Here is a 20,687-nt window from a genome sequence, read left to right as displayed (position 1 = left end):
AATCGGCCTTCATGAGAACCATAATCGAGCATAGGTAAGTGAGAAATGAGCTTCCCCGCATTTCAGCATCGGGTTGTCCACATACTCCCGCTTATCAGCTTACATCAGGCTTGCATATATACTGCGTATTCGACTGATGCCAGGTCAAGTCACATAAGATCTCCGGAGCCCTCTTCTTGAGATTCGACGGTATCTATGCCAAACCTCTTTTTGGATCTCTCATTTCGGGTAACAACATGGCCGCCAAGAATGAATATGCAGAGCACACCGAGGAACCGGACAAAAGTCACAACGCACCATCGGGACATGTAGAAGGAAATGCGCTTCTTGTAGATGCCCATGGGAATATCAGGCAGCTTCCCGTTCCTTCAAGTAACCCCAATGACCCACTTAACTGGAAGCCCTGGCAGAAATGGGCAGTGATTGGGACATGTTGCTGGTTCTGTAAGTAAAGCAGTACAACCTCGAGATATCTGAGTGGTCAGACTAACATTTCCATCAGCTATCATGGGGTTGGCTTTGATTGGTGGCTTGGGACCAATCTTGGGGATCTTCTTCCAACTTTACGGTCCACAGGGATATGGGCCATCTGAAATTGCATTTCTCCTTACTCTGCCATCTCTTTGTGTTGGCCTTGGTAAGTTAATATCAACCTTTACGAAAGTGAGTAGCTGACATGAAAAAGGCAATTTTATCATTCTTCCGGTAGCTCTAGCATATGGCCGACGTCCAATCTTCCTAGTCTCGACTATTGTCCTTCTCGCTGCAACAATAGGCTCAGCGGCTCAAAATAGTTACAATGGTCACCTAGCAAGTCGTGTCATGCAAGGCCTTGCCACTGGTGCCTCCGAATCGTTGCTACCGCTGATGCTCACCGAAGTGACTTTTCTTCATGAGCGCGGTCGCGTCTTTGGGCTGTACTGGACCGTCCAAAATGTCCTCAGCAGCACAATGGGCTTGACAAGCAGTTATGAAGCTGCAGCTCTTGGCTGGCGATGGTACTACTGGGTGTTCGCTATACTGGTCGGCGTGGGCCTGGTCCTAGCCTTTCTATTAGGATTCGAAACTCGCTTCCAGCGGCCAGTTGTCAGTCTCGATGGAAGGGCAGTGCTGACAGACGACTTTGGAGTCACGCATGTCGTTCCGGACAGCGAGGCTCAGGAGTATCTCGAGCGCCATGGCATCGAAGAGCAGCTAGGCGATGAGGCTGACGTGCCGCTGAAGAGTTATGCTCAGATGCTCAAGCCATGGGGCAGTTCCCACAAGACCCCGGGACAGATCATGTTGCTTTCGTTGCTACGCATGGCTCAGAGCATGACGTCTCCTGCTATTCTCTTCACTGTTCTTGCTAGCTCAATCACTCTCGCTTGCGTGGTGGATGTCTCCCTTACCTACGATGCCGTTCTACAGCAATATGGGTGGAATCCAAAGGACATTGGTCTCATCAATCTTGGTGGTATCATTGGTGGGTTGCTGGGTGCCGCTTACTGCACCTTGCTAGGCGAGCCTTTTATCATATGGATGGCCAAACGAAATCATGGCATCCATAAACCTGAGCACAGACTAATCATCTTGATGCCTGTGGCTATCCTCGGCTTTGCAATGCTTATCCTTTATGGATTCATGGCAACAGCAGCGTTCGAGGGAGGTGGCTCGTACTGGGGAATTCTCGTTAGCTGGACGCTTTTCCAAGTCACATTTACCAGTGTCCTAATCATCACAACTACATTCGCTGCTGAAGCTAGTCCAAAACACCCAGGACCTGCTCTTGTTATGGTTATTGGAACCAAAAACATTGTGTCGTTTGGAGTCGCATACGGACTAACAGATATGGTGCAACACGGAGGTTACACGTGGACCTTTGGGGTACTGGCTGGCATCTTTGGGGCAATTTTCATCCTTGGAATTCCTATCTACATGCTTAACCCGAAATGGAGAAGATATGTCACAAGGGCTGAGGAGAAGAAGGGTATTACCACTACAGACTAAATCAGAATATTGTACTTGGTATTGCCTAATTAGGTAGTAAGCGACATCTTGAGCCACCTATAGCCCACTCTTATCAGCACCGCACCACCAAGACCAGCCAAGAAGAAATGAGATGGAAGATTACAACAGAATGACAAGAGGTGCTGGCTGCATCTAGTGTTTGAATCAAACTTGCTTAGGTGTTCCGTTTGCGTAGGTCCATTTAGTCGAGGCAGGAGAAGTTAGAACTTATTCAAGGCAGGATTGCAATGTGTATCTTTCCATCAAGAGATTAAACTTTCATTGCCTGTGACGCAGTGGCTTTGTATTTAAATGACAACGGAATAGGTAATCCCAAGTAGGGTAGAAAGTTGGAAACGATACAGCGACAGAATTTATGCCGTTGGTAATGCATTTTTTCCTAATTAGCCAATGCTTGGGAGTCTGAGATATCTATCATTCCTCCTCATTAGCTTCGTTAAGTAAATCCCAGTCAATGTGAGGGCCATTAAACTTGGATCGCCGCTCAATCCACAGGAGGCAAACGATCGTGAAGAGACCAACGACGACGGGGGCATTACTTGAAATTCAAGGTTAGCTGTGAGCTTCAGGGGATGGAATTCCTTTAAGGACTACTTACTAGTTCATAGATCCAGCAGTTGTCGGATTGGTCTGGGGAAGACAGAACACAACGCCGATAACAATCATAAACACAACCGAGTACAAATTGACTGCATAACCAAGCTTGCCAAGGCTGAGGGCACGTCTTGGCAACTTACCGCGACCCTGTGTAAGTAACACCCCTTGAGGGATGACGTATGAGAGGTTCAGCATAAGGCAGGTTGCATTAATAATTGAGTTGAAGGCAGTTGTGCTTGCGACATAGATCAAACCGTAGAGAGCGCAAAAAGCGGCAGAAAGAAGCGTTGTTCTCCATGGAATACCGCGCTTTGGATCGATATGCTGCCAGTATTCGGCGAATGGAATTCCTTGCTGCAGACGCTGGTCAGCCACGACTTACTACAAGAAATATCTTACTTACATCGCGAGAAAATGCCCAGGTGATACGGCTGCAGGTTACCCACTGACTTGGGATGCACGCTAGGAGCTTGGTCAGAAGAATTACACAATGCCGGAATAAGGAACGTACTATAGTAGAGGAACGTCAGGTACGCTTGCAGGCTAGTGGCAGCAGCTTTGCTCCCAGTGGCCTGGTAAAAGACCTCAAAACTTGGGAGAAAGGAGCTCTGGACGGCGTTCAAGTCTTTAATGCAATAAAGCATAGCAACAGTCCACGGGATGACAATGACGATACCCATGGCCATACTCATATTTCTAGAATTTAGTCAGCGTTAGATCACGACTCAAAGTCTCGATAAACCAACAAGACTTGAGGAAGCTTGCGTCCTGGGTTGGGCAGCTCCTCCGCGATATGTGTAACAGCACCATTCGCTGCGAAGCAGTATAGTGCAGCAGCAATGGAGAGAAGCCAGCCTGTTCCAGTGTTCCAGCCGCTGATGCCACGATTCTCGAGTATAATTGTGCCTGGAGCGTAATCTCCATCAGCCATGCCTAAGCATACTGCAATGGTAAGTACCATTCCAACAAGAGAGAAGCCCGTAGTCGATTCGGTCATGAAGTCGAGGTATCGCTGCTTGATCGTGTAAATTGGAATCACTGTTAAGAGTTAAGAGGTCTGTAGTGGATTTGCTAACTAAAGTCTCCGGAACTTACGCGACAGAAGAGTAACGCCCAGGTAGCAAAGGTAGACCTGATATCGCTGCTGTGCAAAGTCTGTAAACCAAGCTGCAGCACATCCAAAGGCGGAAATGGCGGTATAGATCAGACCAGAACATGTGGTGATCCACCACGCAATAATATTGATCGACCCTGTGACAAAGGCGCCAAAGTTGCGAGTCTTCGGTGACGCAACGATGTAGGTAAAGTGGTACTGGCCACCAGATGATGGAAACGCAGAGCATAGCTCAGCCAAGCCGAGGAAGACGATCCACTGAGCAGCAGCAGCGATAAGGAGGGCAAACAAAGTAGTGACGCCGCCTCCGTAGATGAGAACGAGACCGAAGGACGAAGCGTATGTGAGCCACGAGTTCGAGATACTATCATGAAAGGCTTGTCAATATGTGATTGAGTGATGGCATAAACCACGAACCTGTATGCCAGAGAAAGTGCACCCAGCCAGGAGAAAGATCTCTCGAGTTCTGCTTTGTGCCCTTGGGCGCGAAGACGCCTGTCGTCAGCATCGATGATAGACCCTCTGCTGACCGAGGGGGCTCGGTTAACGGGCTCGACCCGATCAAGACCTTGGGAAGACTTTTTATCCATTGTGTGATTGAGGGTTCCTGACAGTAAATGCAAATTGTGAAAACGGATTGGGCTACCCAGGGGGATGTTGGTTTATATAACAATTCACGACGTACTACTTGTACATGCCCTGGCACATGAGGGCATACTGCAAGTCTGCGTGATCTCGCCGTCAGGAAGAAGATCCGGCACGGCCCCTGTCTGGCGAAAGTACTGTGCCTTTACGTGGCTCCCTTTTCTGCATTGTTAATATCAAGCTGAATCGGGAAACTTCTCCAAGGCTTATCGTCGGTAGAGCACCATTTCCCCGCCTCCCTACCCTAGATTGTTATCCAGATTCTGCTTAAGCGATGTCGAGTCCCGGTCTTATCTGGTAGGCGTATGGAAAGTCCAGACTGGCTTCTCAGCCATTGCGCTAACGGACAAACGGGAGTATTTTTAAGAAGACGTATTAGGATATTGCAATCTTAGCCCAAGATAAGAAGTCGGGGGGAATTAATGCCATCTTAGGACTAGTAGGCAGGCTAGTTGGAGGTGTATTAGCTCTGATTTCAATCCGTGAAGCAGAGCATCCTGAATACCACTGTGTCACCTTGTGTTTCCTGCTACAGTTGCATCAAGCCTTCACTAATTGAAAGGAACGGCTTACTCAGCCTTAGGTGATTGTTATAATAATACTCATATCACACTCAAGTTACCAACTCCGTGTCTCTTTGTAGCTCTTGTTGTTTATTCCAGGATTGTCTTTGGTGCTTGGGAGACTTGTACTCAACTTGCAAGGGGAAACTCATATATATGCCTGGTGACATGTTGTACGGTGTCATGCTGCGAGTCGATTTCCCTATCACATCTGAGGGCATTCGAAGGCCGATGAGGAATAGAACTCGCAGTATGGTTAGACGAGAAGACAAGTATCGCAAGGCGTAGTTGCTCTTTGTCCCAGGTTTGGTGGCCATACTCTAGTTCCAATGCTTTCATTAACAAAACAACAGCTCCAATTCCTTATAAGGTGGAAGAGTGTATACAAGAAGTAAGCCAGGATATGTTTTTACAGCACCATCTAATATTAAGTTATAAGGTGATTTCACTTGCTGAAGAGATGCAAAAAGAAATGGAAACAACTGGGCAGATGCTCAAGCCCAAAAGCTGAGTTATTTAGCTATGACTGATACGTCCTTGTGTATCTGTTCTCGAGTATATTATTGATTTGAGCCTGTTACTACCCTCCTTCGCAGTTCGTTACTTCCTATTGCAGTTAGCCTACTGACAATGTCTACATGTGGGCTAGCTTGATGTTAGAGAATACGCGGTTGTCGCAAGGTAAGCCTCAGACAAGAGCCCCTCGCGATGGCTGCAAGAAACAATAGACAACCCAAAAATAGCTGAAATGTGAATCACAACTTAGTTGTCCATTTGAGATCACCGGTCGCAGGATCAAAAGCAAAAGGAAAGCGTTGAAGTCTAGCATTAAAAAACAGCAGATGTTGACAGGCTACTTCCTCTCCCCAATCGTCAATGATTTGAATCAAACGTTATTTTTCTACATCCCAAGCAATTCTACCGACACGAAATTGGCTCTTATAGCCATGATAGCGACTAGAAAAACATAAAATTTACTTATATGGAACTACTGATATATATAGGAAAAGAAAAGAAGGACAGATGATTCTAAGACTAACCACCGCTTCCGAAACTGGGGAATGACAGGCTGAGATGATCACAAGTGAATCTAACAAAATAGTCATTCTTGGACCCCGATCCATCAACAATGACGGTTCCATCTGGCGCTGTAACAGTGACAATCATGCCATAGTCTCCCTGCGCATTAGCCCACAAGAGACGAAACGGGGTGTAAGTACCCGCTGTGAGCTGAAGTTTGTAGGTCTTGGAGGCCGACGGTCCCCAAGAATAGCCCTGCTCCAAATCGGCATTACTACGCGTCCACGAAGTCATTGCCTTGTCACCAAACCAGACCAACGTGATTTCATCAGAGTATGGAACTATGATGGAATATACCCCGCTGATGGGTGCGTATAAGAATGCTCGATGGTTGACTGCTTTGTACTGCCACCACTGAATCGGTGAGAGGGGATAAATACTTTGGGGAGTATAGGAATTTCCCGACGTTCCTCCACCAACCTCTTCGATGCCAATTCGGTCTGTAATACCAGTAAAAGTCGGTAGCCTAGTCTTGAAAGATTCAGCATCGAAGGATGAATAATTGGGAGCGTCGGAATTGTAATAATTGTGGGTGTAAATGGCGTATTCCAAGCCTGTATTGTCGCATGTCTGGTCCGCGACCTGAGTGCCAACGGCAGGAAGGACAACACATACAGTCGCAGGTAAACCGTCTGTTGGTACAGGCCCCGTGGATGTGCTCGAGCCTGTGAACCCAGTGGAATAGCTCGTCACCGTTGTATACGACGCCTCGACTTGAACGATCACAGTGGCAGGATCACCTTGAGAAGCTGGTGGCATGGTAGTAGTTGCCCCCGTCTTGTAGGAACCGTATTTGAATAGGGTCGTGTATGGCTGAGGAACTTGTACAACCACGGTGCCAGAATCTCCCTGAGAGGCTGGCTCCAAGGTTGTAGTTGCTATACCGGTGAAGGAACCGTAAGTAGTTAGAGTCGTGTAAGACTTGGGAACTCGAACAACTACAGTCGCCACACTGTCTTGAGAGTCAGGGGCCATGGTGGTAATTGCCGTAGTTGTGAAAGCCCCGTAAGTCGTTAAAGTTGTATAAGACAGAGGGGCTTTGATAACAACCGTAGCTACACCACCTTGTGAGGCTGGTTGTAAGGTAGCAGTTGCTGCTGAGGTGATGAAGCCATAACTGGTGATGGTTGTGTATAGCTGAGGAAGTCCAACAACAACAGTTGCCAGGCTGCCAGGTGCAGAAGGTGTTACAGTACTAGTTACAGGGGTAGTGAAAGATCCATAGCTAGTCACTGTAGTGCATGGCTGGGGGAGCTGGATGAGAACAGTGGCAACGACGTCTTGAGACGCGAGCGGCACGGTTGTAGTTGTAGCAGCTGAGATGAACTCATAACTCGTAACAGTTGTATATGGCTGCAGGGCCTGAACGATAACAGTAGCTAGAGGACCAGGTACAGGGTCTTGTAATGTTGAAGTCTCAAGAGTGGTGAAAGTTCCATATGTAGTCACAGTTGTGTATGACTGCGGCACCTGCTCAAAAACATTACCAAGAGCTCCCGGCATAGAGGGTCCGATCGTTGTAGTTACATCTGCTGTAAAAAGACCATAGCTTGTCACTGTTGTATACAGCTGTGGGACGTTGACGACAACAGTAGTCACAGGACCAGGTCCAGACGGGTCTAGTGTTGTGGTTAAAAGTCCTGTGAAATCCCCGTAGCTGGTCAGGGTCGTATACGACTGTGATACTTGAACAAGAACAGTAGCATCGCTGCCAGGGACAGAGGGCGCCAGTGTCGTAGTTGCAGCAGTTGTAAAAGAGCCATAGCTAGTGATGGTTGTATATCGTTGAGGATGTCCAACAACAACAGCAGCTAAGCCATCAGAAGGCGCCGAAATGGTAGTCGTAGGCTGGGTAAAGGAGCCGTAGCTTGTGACAGTTAAATATGAGATAGGAAGATCGATCAACACTTTGTAAGCGTCTCCCGCAGTCAATGGCTGTAACGTCGTTGTCAAAGGAGAAGCAAAGGTGCCATAGCTCGTAATAGTGGTGTATACCTGAGGGATCTTGACCATGACAGTGACAAAGTCCCATTCAAGAGAAGGTTGATATGTAGTAGTTGAAGGTGTAGTGAGGCTGTCAACATAAGTTGTGACTGTCGTGTAAAACTGTGGAAGATCAAGGAGTACAGTTATGACATCTCCTGCCGTAGCTGCTGGCAAAGTCGTTGTTTCAGGAGCGGTGATGTCCGGGCGGTAGCTTCTGACTGTAGTGTACACCTGGGGAATCTCAACTACAACAGTACCACTGTCGCCAGGAATAGAGGGCTGGTATGTTGCAGTCAAAGGTGAAGTCACAGTGTCGACATAGGACGTGACAGTTGTATACGACTGCGGAAGATCGAGAAGCACAGTGATATCATCACCAGCAGCAGATTCTGGCAGGGTTGTTGCCGCTGGGGCAGTGATACCTGGAACGTAGTTTGTGACTGTTGTGTATAACTGCGGTAGGTCGACCTCAATAGTGATGACGTCGCCTGCGAGAGAGACAGGGTATGTTTTTATCCCATGTGCAGTGAAAGTACCATAGCTTGTAACTGTTGTATAGAGTTGAGGGAGGTTGATCTCCACGGTCATGGTGTCTCCTTCGCTAGAGGCCGGATATGTTGTAGTCATAGGTGTAGAAAATGAACCATAACTCGTAACAGTAGTATACAGTTGTTGTAGAGTAACTACTACTGTAATAACATCTCCGGCATTGGAGACTGGATATGTCGTTGTGCTAGGCGTGGAAATCGAGCCATACCTGGTCACAGTTGTATAGAGCTGAGGAAGATCCACCTCCACTGTCATGACATCTCCTTCACGGGAAGTCGAATGAGTTGTAGTCGTGGGTGTAGAGAAGGAAGCATAGCTAGTGATAGTTGTATACAACTGAGGAAGATCAACAAATACGGTCATAACGCTCTGGGGGGCAGTAGAACTCTCGGTTGCCAAAGCCGAAGCTGTGACACTTCCGTATCGAGTGATTGTCACGTATGACTGTGGCTCCACGACCACGACGGTCACAGTTTCGACCGGACCGAACTGAGGCATGGTGGTGGTGTATGGAGCTGGGACAACTCCATAGGACGTGACAGTCACCCACTGTTGTGGCTCATACACAATAACAGTGCCCGTCTGCTCTGCGAGAGAAGGAGTAAAACTGACTGTAGCCGCGGCTGAAACTGTTGCATCGTATGAGGTGACGGTCACCCACTGGGACAGCTGTTTAACAACAACACCACCTACAGGAGAAGGTGAAACTGTAGATGTATACGTGTCTGTGTCTGTGTCGGTTGTAGATATTGTGGTTGTCGTTACATCAGATGATGTTTGACTAGTCGATTCATCCGTCTGACTGATAAAGAGGTTATCTAAACTAGAAGGTAAATCTGTATATGTAGAAATGCCTGTGCCTGTTGATGGGTCGGTAGTCATGGCACCAGAGGATTGACTAGTCGATTGATCTGCCTGATAGGTAACATCTGTATCCTCAGTAGAAGTTAAAACTATAGATTCAGATGTGTCTGTGTCTACATCGTCTGTGGATATCTCGATTGTTGTTGTATCAGATAATGTTTGACTAGTTGATTGATGTACCTGGTAGGCAACATCAGTGCCCTCACTAGAGGGCGAATCTATTGGCGTAGAGATGTCTGTGCTTGCTGCAGATGTATCGGTGGTCGTCGTATCAAGAGATGATTGACTAGTCGATTGAGGAAGCTGATTGAGAACAGCGTTTCCTGCACTAGAAGGCAAAACGGTAAATGCAGACGTGCCTGTGTCACCCGTCGTCGCAGCAGGAGATGACTGATCAATTGAACTAGCTGATTGAGAACAACGCTACCTACACTCGAGAGCGAGCTAGTAGATGTAGACGTGTCCTTGTCTGTGTCTGTAACTGCTGTAGATGTGTCGGCGGTAGCTGTATCGGGAGATGATTGACTAGTCGACTGACCTGCCGGAGAGATAACCATACTGCCCGTATCCCATGTGGTTGAAGGTGATATAGTACTTGTGGACGCAGCCCATTGACAGGATTCGCAGACGGTGACAGTGTCTGTTTGGACGGATGACGTTGGAGTTGTCGAAGTAGTAAGCGCAGCAGTATCTGTGCTGTCGTACGAGGTGCTATTGGCCAACTCATACTGATGAAAGGTAGTACTCGATTCCTGATCAGATAGAGCAGGCGACAAGGCAGTTGTAGTTGATTCATCGAAAACTGTAGTGCTGATGGACGATGTGGTGGCGGCTGATAAAGCTGCACCTATTCCGTTAAGGGATGTGGATTCATCAGAAGATATCCAGGTATCAGTCGAGGTATCAGTCAAAGTAGGTCCATCAGAAGACGTCAACCTATCAGGCGATGCGATAGTAAGGATTGTAAATATAGCTGTTTCTTTAGAAGATATGAACCCATTATAAGATATAGGTTCACCAGACGATGCGGTATTAACGGTTGTTTCGTCAGGGGAGGTAAAGCCTACGGACATCGTCGATCCACCAGAAGCCATTGAGGTATCAGATATTGAGGTAGCAAGGATTGTAGCTATCGTTGCTCCATCAGAGGAGGCAAGACCATCAGAAGATGTATATCTATCAGAGGTTGTAGATTCACCAGATGTATACCCATCGGGTGACGTAAATTCATGAGGCGATACGGTAGTAAGTGTTGTAGATGTTTCATCAATGGAGGCAACGCCACCCGAAGATGGACTGATAGTGGGCAACACTGTAGTTGTAGACTCAGATGTGACTGTCCTATCTGTAGATGTGATAACAACTAAGGATATACTTCCATAAGAGGATACAGGACCATCTGAAAGAATGGTTTCGACCGAGGATATCGATGTTGGAGACGAAGCTGCTCCCTCAGAAGAAGTAGATCCGTCGGACGATGTTGTTATTTCGAGAGAGGTGGTTTCATCAGGAGGCGTATGCATAACAGGCATCACAGTAACTATAGTTGTAGCCGTAGGTGTGTCGTCAGAAGATGAGCTGATAGCGTATGATGACGTTGTGACCGGTAATTTGATCAGGACCGCACTAAAAGAGTCAGATTCAGATGGGATAGCTGTGGTAGTGACACTATCAGTCCCGGCTTTGGTCGTAGTCACGATCGTGTACGAGATTGAATCGTAAGAGTCCATAACGCTCATGGAGGCGTCCACGCTTGCTGAAGTAGACGAGACAGGTAAGGTAACCGACGAGCCTTCTGCGGTACCAGTCTCAGATAAATCCTGCATAGAGATCGCACTGGTACTCTCAGTACCGGGGGTAGAAGAGATAGGTAAGGCGAGGGTTGCGACTTCTGTTGTGCCAGGCCTAGGCGAACTCTGCGTAGAGGTCGCACTGGTACTGTCAACACCTGAAGCAGAGAAGTCAGATAAGGTAATTGATGAGGTTTCTGTAGTACCGGGCTCGGAAGGACTCTTCGTAGAGAAAGCAGTAGTACTATCAGCAACTGATGTAGCGAATGCTGTGTAAGCAGAAGACTCAGCTTGTCGCTGGTTGGCTACCAATCCACTTATACTAGATCCAGGTGTCTATATATCCACCGTGACGGTGGAACTGGAGGCAGATGAACGAGGAGCAATATTTGTCGAGATATCTGAGGTTGCTGAGGATGAAAAGGGAGATGACTTCTGTAACGAGACGGTGATAGTGGTATGAGAGGTAGAGACATAATCAGTAGTACTGCTTGTCGGGGTATCTGGGATTGATGAAGTCAAAGAGGAAGATGACGTAATAGTTGATGTGGTAGATGGTGTTCCCATGAAGCCAGACTCAGAGGATGTCTGCCAAGAGGCTTCGTAAGTAGTATCAGTACTAAAAATGGCCTTTGTTGTACTGAAGGTATACGGAGGAAGTTGCTGAAAGATAAAGGAACTACTGAGCTCAGGTTCTGAGGAAGCGTCTGTGGTAATCACAGTAGTACCATCACTACCGGAGATAGAGCTTGTTGTATCCCTGACAGACTGGGCAAGTTGCTGAACGATTACCGAGCCGCTCGGTCCAGGGTCTGAGAAGATATCTGTAGTAGACACAGTAGTACTCCTAGTACCTGTATTGCTCACTCCAGGCGATATAGATCCAATGGGACTTGCAGTCATGGTACCGCCATTGAGACTTGTTGGCACTCCAAGAGACGTAATCGAGCTCATGGAAGACTCAGATGACGTCTCTGTAATAGTTGAAGTTCTACGATCGCTTTCTGTAACAGGCTCTGTACTATGAAGAGGCGAAGTAGAGCCTGTAGCTGAAACGGAGATAATAGAGAGGAGAGTTGTGTCGGAGAAAAAAGAGATCAAAGAGACGGTGGTGGTCTCAGAAGCCTGCATGTAGGTCTGTATGCTGATGACAGTAGTTCTATTGGCGCCTGAGATAGTTACGAAGCATACAGTGTTGAGGTAGAAACTGAAGTTGAACTACTAACACCGAAAGTCTGGAAGGAATTTGAAGAGGCAGATGCACTGCTTGTTTCAGAGGTCAGAGGTCGCGTCTCCGTGCTGAAAATGGTACTGTGTTCCGTGGTTGTATCAGATTCTGTAGCATACTTTGTCGAGGTATCGCCTTTGATGATATAGGTGGTGTTCGAAAAGAGGAATGAACTCGAAAAGGGGAACGGTTTGGCGGTCAAAGACCTTGTCTGAGAGGTCATCGTTGAAGTCTCTGTGCTTATGAAGGTACTACTCTTGGTTTCAGCTGCGCTAATAGTGCTCAACGAGGGGGGGAGGCTGGAAGTGGCATGTAACTCAGAAGACGAAGAGCTTCCTTCAAAAGCCATAGTCGAAATCTCAATCCTAGATACGGTACTACTACTACTCTCGGTTGAGACGGTAGTATTTGGTGAGAGGGATGAACCTGAAAAGGCGGATGATATGGAAGGCAAAGGGATTACTTGAGAGGCCCTCGTTGAAGTCTCTGTGCTCATGGTGATACTACTATCCGTGTCCATAGCAGTCTCTGCAGTAGAGGTCGGGGAGTTAGAGGCTGAAGGTGCCCAAGGAGAGACTAAAGGAAAGTGGTTCTTTGGTGCGATGAAAGAGACTGGCAAGACAAATAGAACAGAAGACACAGTGTCGCTTTGCGCATTTCGAGAAGTATCTGTACCGACAACAGCGGTGGCATCAGTTCCAGTGCCAGTGGTCACTCTGGGAGGAGGCCTGGTAGAAATAGTGGTTGGCAGATCACTACCAATGCTTGTTGATGATTCAGTAAATACAATCCCTGTTCCTCCAGACTAATTTGGTGTAAGAATGGTTTGCGTAGTGGTTTTGGAGACTTCAACGGCCACAGTTCCAATACCATTTGTCCCGGCGGGTTCTACTGTGTAGGTTCGAGTGGTGGTGACTGCTCCAATAGAGGTCACAGTCACGAACGTAATATGTGTGAGCCATGTCGTATCTGTACTGCCCCTTATACTGTGAACCCCGGACTCTGTCGAGTCTGGTGACAGAGTCTGGTGACAGCTGTGTCATAACAGAGGAAGCTGTCAGAGGTGTGATGGTATCTGTGTTCAGTCGTCTCATAGTAGTGGTCGCCGGCTGACTTGAGAAAGCCTTTCCCGTTGCTTTTGATGAGATAAGGTCATCAGTTCCCGGTGATTCATTGGTGGAACTTGCATCCTCAGGGGGCGATGACATCGACATCCGAGTGGTGACGACAGGAGAATTGTGAGGATTCTTGGCTCCAGGAGCTTTTAAGCTTCCTTGCGACTCAAGAGACTGAAGCATCTGTGTTGCCGAAACTTGAGTTTTGTGACCATGACTAGACCGATATTCTGGTCGTCCGATGACCGCGGTTGATGTTCTGCCCGTGTAAACAGGCGCCAGAGTCATGCCATCACGTTCACTTGTTATAAGGCCAATTGGGGCGCCAGTAGGAATTGTCGTCATGATTATGACCGTAACGACAGGCGATATCCCTCCGAAACCCGTAGGCGGGATGTTGAATATGGTTGCATTTCCATCACCATAGATAGTGATGCTGGTATATGCAGCATCGTTTGGGATCATGAAAGTACTGCATAAGTCAGCGCAAATGAAATGAAGCCGGGAATATCGATATGGTGAGCCTACTTTGTCAAGGTCTCATACAAAGTGGATGACCCATCAACGATCATGATGGGCTGGGTCTGGATGACCCTCCTCCCTTCGGGGCAGACAGGACGCAGTGGACCTGTCTTCGCACCAGCTACTGCAGCCACTAAGGCAAGGGCCAAAAGTGGCTTGAGGCGTTGAAGAAGCATAGTCAGCAGAAACAAGACAAAGGATTGTGTTCAATTACGAATGTCAAGGGGAAAGAATTATCTGACCATTAATCTCAGCGAGGGACCGAATAGAAAAGGAAGTAAAACTAATGATATCATGTCCACTAATGGCCTAGTAATTCGTTGACAGTATAACAAAGACAAAAATAGAACAAGTTGTCATAGCGATTAACATAATCCTACAGACCTTTGCCGTTCAGAAAGACATGGAAAGTTCGATCGGCGAACACAAGAGGGTCCCGGATATCGAGAGCGCCATGTGCATCAGCTGAAGCACGTTTATGCCCTTGCCTACCTCTCGGCCGAAAGTACCAACAGTACGGATGCAGTAAACTTTAAATCACCCCATTCATGTCGTCTAGCGTCAAGCCATGCTTTGCCAGGGTCCTAAAAGGCTGAAGGGTGGTTGCACCGGGGACGGGCGGATCCCGTTTTCCCTTGCCTTATAGTCTGGTGTGTGTGCCAACATGCAATCTGATTCGCTATAAAGGTTCTTGGGGCTGCTTTGATTGACATTTGGGGAAACGTTTAAACAGTTATGGAAGCACGTTGTATGCAAGCGTCAGACAACCTCATGGCGTCTGTACACTTTTTCTCACAGTTACAGTTTGAGTATTTGTTTTGATTCCAATCTTGTGCGATTAAAATGTTGCGGACTCCAATCCGCTCTCGGCATTTCCGGCCTTGATACTTCGGTTTTATCAACACCGAGACTCCGGGAACGCTATACGGACTGCTCCGAATCTCTTTATTGGCTGGGCCTGTCTAAACCTTCCTTATTGAAGTCGAGTCTTTAGACGTTTCCCGTGCCCTTGGTAACAGACCAGCCACATGACGTTTGGTGGCTGGATGTGTGTTGCCTAGTGAAATGACGTTTAAATGTGGCTTGCATCTTCAAGCGGCTACTTTTTCCTGTTCGCCAGATATAAATTCAGCGAGGCTGTCAAGTCAAATACCGTCAGTGGTATTTCTCATAAATCTCATCTGTTGGAAGCAGCTGTGAATAGGGAAACTAATACATATCTGAGTGCGTTGGCTTGATATGTCCCGTTGAGGCGTTACAGGCTTTAACTATTTACTCATCAATCTCTTGCTTCTACCTGGAAACATGCTGTGTTTGGTAGTATACGGAACTGATTTGGCCGTTGCAGCTAGAAGGTTCTAAAACAACGCTTTGTACTGGCGCATTACAAGTACTGCGGTGATACTGCAATACAAAACTCGATCCTCGAAATTAGGGTAGTTGGCAGGATCGATTCTGTTAAAGAAATCTTGGAAATTGATAAATCTTCAGTGGCTTTTAATAGATTTTAAGTCCAAAGTGCTTGCAGTGCTGCTAATCTGTCAGAGTTCGCGCTAGCTATGGCATGCGTTCCGCCCTCGGCTGCGCTTATAAGACATTATCGTCGGTCTGAACTTAGTGCAAAGTCATATTTTGAAACACAGACTGGGCTCCATTTCTGAACTTCTCGATTGGGAAAAGCTTATCGTTGCTCTGCCGATCATTGAAGAAACAGGGACAGGTTTCCTGGAAACTGTATCCACACTGCCCCAGACATTGGATGTTTTGTTTTGCTTTACCACGTGCGCCTTATCGCTATGGGTACCCGAGAAGATTGCCGCATTTAGTAGGTGGAATGGAAAGGTTTAGAATAATATCTTTGGCATCAGCTCGTATGCTGGGAGTTATATTACTGCGTACACACCAACTCGTACGAGTTCCATCCAGACACCAACTTAAGGTGGCAAATAAAGCTCGGATGTCAGTTGGCAGTTGTTAACGGCGACCGATTATAGCTTCATTTCTTGTTAATAAACTTGTTTGTAGATTCATAATCCCTCGCTTGGTTAAACACAAGTCTCAGAGAGTTGTCCACATACCCGTAGACTGGAGGCGTAACCGACAGTTTTGGTCCCATTCAAGACCGTTAGCTCCACACGACGGGATCCTCGGTGCTTGTGGAGACGGATGTGCTTTCTCTAGCAATCAGTCACAAAAGGATGCTTCCTACTAAGAGATAAAGGTCAATCGGGAACACCTATGTGGATCACGGTTCAGTCGCGTGTGAGCCCCCCCTTCGTCGTTAGATTGTTGTCGACTGGAATGCTACCCCAATATTTTCGGCAGAGCCCCGGGCCCAATGGCACGGTTAACGTGCTGCCAGGATGTAGGATAAGGTTCAAGCACCTGCGCTAGTCTGGCCCAACTAACCTTTTCCTTTCATAACATTCGGCAGTACCGGATCCCTGGTACTCTGTCGATCTCAAAGATCATCAGGGGTCAAGCTGATCTGGCGATCAAGCGATAGGAGTACTAGGGTTTCAAAAAGATCAATGGTAATATTTGTACTATTTAATACTCGTGCATTCATCTGAGAATTCTTATTCTTGATGTCTCAGTTAAGAACGGGCCAATACCCAGCTTCACTCTTGACATATTTCAAGTCCCCTGAGGCAAGGGCACTCGCCTTGGAAGCTATACAATGGGGTCACGTATCAGCCTGAGTGTCAGCTGGCTCTGCCTTCTCCTCACAGTATCTGCCCTACCCGCCCCTGACCCTTCTTCTTGCATTAGTGAGGTATCTCTCCCTACCATTACTCTTCGACCGAGCAAGGGCATCTACGAGAATGTTTACACTAGAAAATACCAGGAGCTGGCCCCCCAAGGCTTAACGGTAGCTACCTACACCTTCACTCAGACGTGCTCGACCATCAACTGCCCAATTCCCCTCGAGACTGCTCCTCCCACCGGCTTTACCCAGGCTGTGGTCGCAGACAGATCACTCACCGCGACTCTCACATTCCCTACTGAGTCTCTGGCAGCATACACCGCCGCTGGCTACATTATCAAGCCTGTCAACACTGCTGCTCCTACGCACCTTGATTCGGGTGCTGGCTCTCCGCCTACCTCAAGCACGGCAAATAACTCTGGCAGCTCTTCCAATAATTCCACCAAAATCCCGAGCTATTTCGATAGAAATAAGCCAACATCATCTGTCGGGGCGTTCACTCCCCTACTCAGTCCTTCTTCCTCTACTGGGATCCTTACCCTGAACCCATCTACCTCTGGGCTGCCTCCTTTCAGTGACCCATTGAGCAAGGACAACAGCGGGTCTAATGGTCAACAGTTTGTGGTTGTGGGTGCTGCTGGGGCGGAAAAGCCTGATATCATTATATTTATTTCAGGAATAAGCGTAAGTATATTATTGACCATAATATTAGTCTAATCTCTTATTGTTTACATTACATTTACCTGGGATATATCGAATATTAATTGAATATTGAAATTTTCTAAGACATCAGTATTTAAGTAAATCTCTACAGCACTCGAGGGTGTTATACAGTTCATACCTCAGATTCCGATATATCCATTGCCTCCGATAGCGGCGCTTGTCTAGAGTCTACCGATGATATTGGCCTAGCGGGCCCGGATAAGAGATTCCCCGAAACACGGTCGGGGAATGTACGAGTAGCTTGATTAATGTTCAATACAAGACATTACCCTTTTACGCAACAATTGAACCTGATAGCATGAATGACTCTGCTGTCCTTCGTTCTGTAGAACTGGTTTAAATAGCTACAAGAATGCAGTCACTAAGGTAGCCAAATGATTCTTAATTATTTCCTCTCGGTCATATTCATGTCGGCTTTTCAACGAATCTTAGTTCGGCGCATGGATGGCTGCAGACTTGCCAATGTTAAGAAATTACTTGTGAGAAATAACTCAACACTAAAGAGCCAAGGAGATGCTTACTCATTCAAGGAAGAATTTTCCCAGCTATGTAGGGATCTGATAAGATAATCTGAACCGTTGCTGCACTGTCATAGGTTAAGCTTAAAATGCCAAGATGTCCAGTTATCAATCTAGACTATTTGCGTGTTTAGTATGAACTGCAGTGGTCTGATGACACGTCTTGGCCTGGGGGGAACCTTTGTACTCATGCAAATTTAAGAAGACGCCGTCCCCTACAGAAGAAAGTAAATTTGTCAATGCAAAATTTAGTCATGGCTGCAGAAAAGAGCGAGATCACGCCGGCTGGACAGGGTCCTCTGGATGCTACAATTGACTCAGAGAGCAACCAAGATGCCATTTCAGCTCCGACAGAAGCTCTGCGCAAGCTCTGGACCAAGTTTCCGCTTACCTTGGCATTCGTCGGGTGAGTAAATTCCGAACTCGGAGTCCGCGGGCTGCAATACTGACTAGATACTCCAGCCTTTTTGTCATGAACTTTTGCATGGTATTTGCCGCGTCCTCAGCTGGCGTTTATGATCCATACGCCACCAGCCATTTCCAAGGCCATTCGCTTATTGCTACGGCAAATATCGTTCATGGCATTGTTCGGATTGTCGGTTATCCACTCTTGGCCAAGGTTGCAGATGTGAGTTTCTAACGCAGTTTCTTTCTTTAACCGAGACTAACTGAGTACCAGCATATTGGGCGACCACAGGGATTTGCTGGGGCTGCGATTAGCATGGCTCTGGCGAATGTTCTGTATGCGGCATGCCGCAATGTCGAGACATATCTTGTAAGTCAGGCTGATGGCTCGTCGTTTTCTTAGAAATGACTAACAATGGATAGGCTGGCGGCATTTTTGAATCATTCGGAGATACCTGGTGGACAATAACCGAGCAGATCTTTATCGCCGAAGTAACATCGCTGATTAACAGAGGCTTCCTCTTCACCCTCCCAGAATCACTCGCTGCCATACCGACTTTATACGCTGGCACGTATCTCGGTGAGCATATGCTGCTCAAGTCCTCTTGGCGCTGGGGCTTTGGCATGTGGGCTGCCATCATGCCATTCTGTGCACTACCGACTATCGCCGTTATGGTGTTTATGAGTATGAGGGCGCGAAAGAGGGGCATCGTGAGTCAGCGAACTTCATTGCGCGCTGCTTCTGAGATACCGAAGGGCGCGTCTTGGGTCGTCCAAGCTAGGCAAGTTCTCTATGTCCAGTTGGATATCGTCGGAGCGTTCTTGTTACTTGCGGGTCTCGCCATGACTCTTCTTCCCCTCTCTATCACTGGAAGACGCAACACTGACAAGTGGTCTGAGCCATCATCTATCGTCTTGTTGGTAGTTGGCGTCGTCACATTTGTTGCATTCTTGATCTGGGATGGCCGGTATGCTAAGAAGCCAATTGTACCTTTCCGTATGATCAAGAACCGCAACGTCATATTGGCTTGTGTTTCAGTATGTTTGATCGCAATGTCGGACTCGACGTACCGCACATTTGCTTCTAGCTTTTTGCAAGTTGCTGGTGGCTATTCTCCAGGGCATGCAGTTCGCATTGAGTGAGTTCATTCTGACCCTCTCATAGCAAAACGCACGAGTACTGACGATCTATTAGCAATTCTCGACGTGTTGCGTTGAACCTTGGTGGTCTTGTCATTGGCTTGGGTATCCGCCTTGTCAAGCACACTAAACCATTCATCATCCTCGGCTTCATAATGGTTGCCTTAGCGAACGGACTTCCGATTTACTTTACAAATATTGACGGAGCTCGAGTCGCGAATGAGGCGTCATTGACCACCGGGCAAGTCCTGCTTGGCCTTGGTCGTGGTTTCGCCCAGGTGCCACTCCAGGTCTCTTTGCAGGCCGCTGTTCCAGATCATGAGATTGGCATTGCGACAGCCATGTTCCTTTCCTCATCCGGATTTGGTGCCAATGTTGGTAACAGGCAAGTCTCATACAGAGCCGTTCTTCCGAGTTGATATGCTGACATGCTCTTTAGTATTGGAGGAGCATTATGGAACACCCTGCTTCCCCGCCGCCTGGCTGCAAACCTCCCAGAAGAAGTCAAGGCCAACAGCACTGCAATCTTCCGTTCGATCGTAGTTGCACAGAGCTACGAGTTGGGCACTGAGACTCGTGATGCGATTAACCTGAGCTATCGCATGACACAACAGACCCTCGCTATTGGATCCCTCTCCCTGTCTATTCCGCTGTTGTTGATGATGTTCTTTTTCCGAAATGTCAAACTAGCCAAGGAAGATAACGAGAGGAACGAAATTGCAGAGCAACAGCTTGCTGCAGCAGAGCAGAAGGTCGGGAACGGACAAAATGAGACGAGCGAGAAGAAGTAGCCTGTCACGCTACGAAATAGGAGAAATCCCATCGAATACCCTCTCCCGGAGCAAATTTCTCAGAATTGGACGTTTCTCCTCTCGGTCGGTCGGACATGGGGATGTGAGAGCTCAGTTGCAGCTGCCGACAGATGGCCTCTCCATGGCACGGCATCCAAGCAACCTTTTTTAATGCAGCTGTTAGTGTGTACAATCTCTTTTGCAGCAATCAATCAGGCGACAATAGCGGCATACAGAGGCCGGAGTCGTACTTATCTTCTTACATGAAGTCTCCTACATCGTGATGTGGATGGGCCATAAATATCTGCATAGCAATACAAAGGTATTATATTATCTGCTC

At 47.5% G+C, this 20,687-nt stretch overlaps 5 protein-coding genes across 5 annotated transcripts; 3 read left to right on the top strand and 2 right to left on the bottom strand.

The window, feature by feature from the left end:
- Positions 1–236: 236 nt before the first annotated feature.
- FVEG_03475 (hypothetical protein) lies at positions 237–1,989 on the top strand (the record flags this gene model as incomplete). Its single annotated transcript, XM_018891078.1, has 3 exons — positions 237–444; positions 503–637; positions 686–1,989. The coding sequence occupies 3 exons, from the start codon at positions 237–239 to the stop codon at positions 1,987–1,989; spliced, it is 1,647 nt and encodes a 548-aa protein (XP_018747527.1).
- Positions 1,990–2,424: 435 nt separating this feature from the next.
- On the bottom strand, positions 2,425–4,311 carry FVEG_03476 (hypothetical protein; the record flags this gene model as incomplete). The annotated part of the gene is made up of 7 exons (XM_018891079.1): positions 2,425–2,548; positions 2,609–2,961; positions 3,011–3,069; positions 3,119–3,303; positions 3,354–3,645; positions 3,703–4,085; positions 4,139–4,311. 7 exons carry the CDS (start codon positions 4,309–4,311, stop codon positions 2,425–2,427), a joined length of 1,569 nt encoding a protein of 522 aa, XP_018747528.1.
- Positions 4,312–5,964: 1,653 nt separating this feature from the next.
- FVEG_03477 (hypothetical protein) lies at positions 5,965–14,239 on the bottom strand (the record flags this gene model as incomplete). The annotated part of the gene is made up of 6 exons (XM_018891080.1): positions 5,965–9,798; positions 9,840–11,503; positions 11,561–12,342; positions 12,390–13,231; positions 13,371–14,013; positions 14,070–14,239. 6 exons carry the CDS (start codon positions 14,237–14,239, stop codon positions 5,965–5,967), a joined length of 7,935 nt encoding a protein of 2,644 aa, XP_018747529.1.
- Positions 14,240–16,743: 2,504 nt separating this feature from the next.
- On the top strand, positions 16,744–17,487 carry FVEG_03478 (hypothetical protein; the record flags this gene model as incomplete). Its single annotated transcript, XM_018891081.1, has 1 exon — positions 16,744–17,487. One exon carries the CDS (start codon positions 16,744–16,746, stop codon positions 17,485–17,487), a length of 744 nt encoding a protein of 247 aa, XP_018747530.1.
- A 778-nt stretch (positions 17,488–18,265) lies between these two features.
- Positions 18,266–20,562, top strand: FVEG_03479 (hypothetical protein; the record flags this gene model as incomplete). The annotated part of the gene is made up of 6 exons (XM_018891082.1): positions 18,266–18,417; positions 18,474–18,639; positions 18,691–18,786; positions 18,840–19,555; positions 19,612–19,970; positions 20,004–20,562. 6 exons carry the CDS (start codon positions 18,266–18,268, stop codon positions 20,345–20,347), a joined length of 1,833 nt encoding a protein of 610 aa, XP_018747531.1. The 3' UTR covers positions 20,348–20,562.
- Between the last annotated feature and the right edge of the window lie 125 nt (positions 20,563–20,687).

The sequence above is a fragment of the Fusarium verticillioides genome, chromosome 2 (genome assembly GCF_000149555.1).
Source record: "Fusarium verticillioides 7600 chromosome 2, whole genome shotgun sequence".
Taxonomy (NCBI): Eukaryota; Fungi; Ascomycota; class Sordariomycetes; order Hypocreales; family Nectriaceae; genus Fusarium; species Fusarium verticillioides.
The sequence above is the reverse complement of the archived record's forward strand: the minus strand, read 5'-3'. Positions and strand labels throughout refer to the sequence as shown.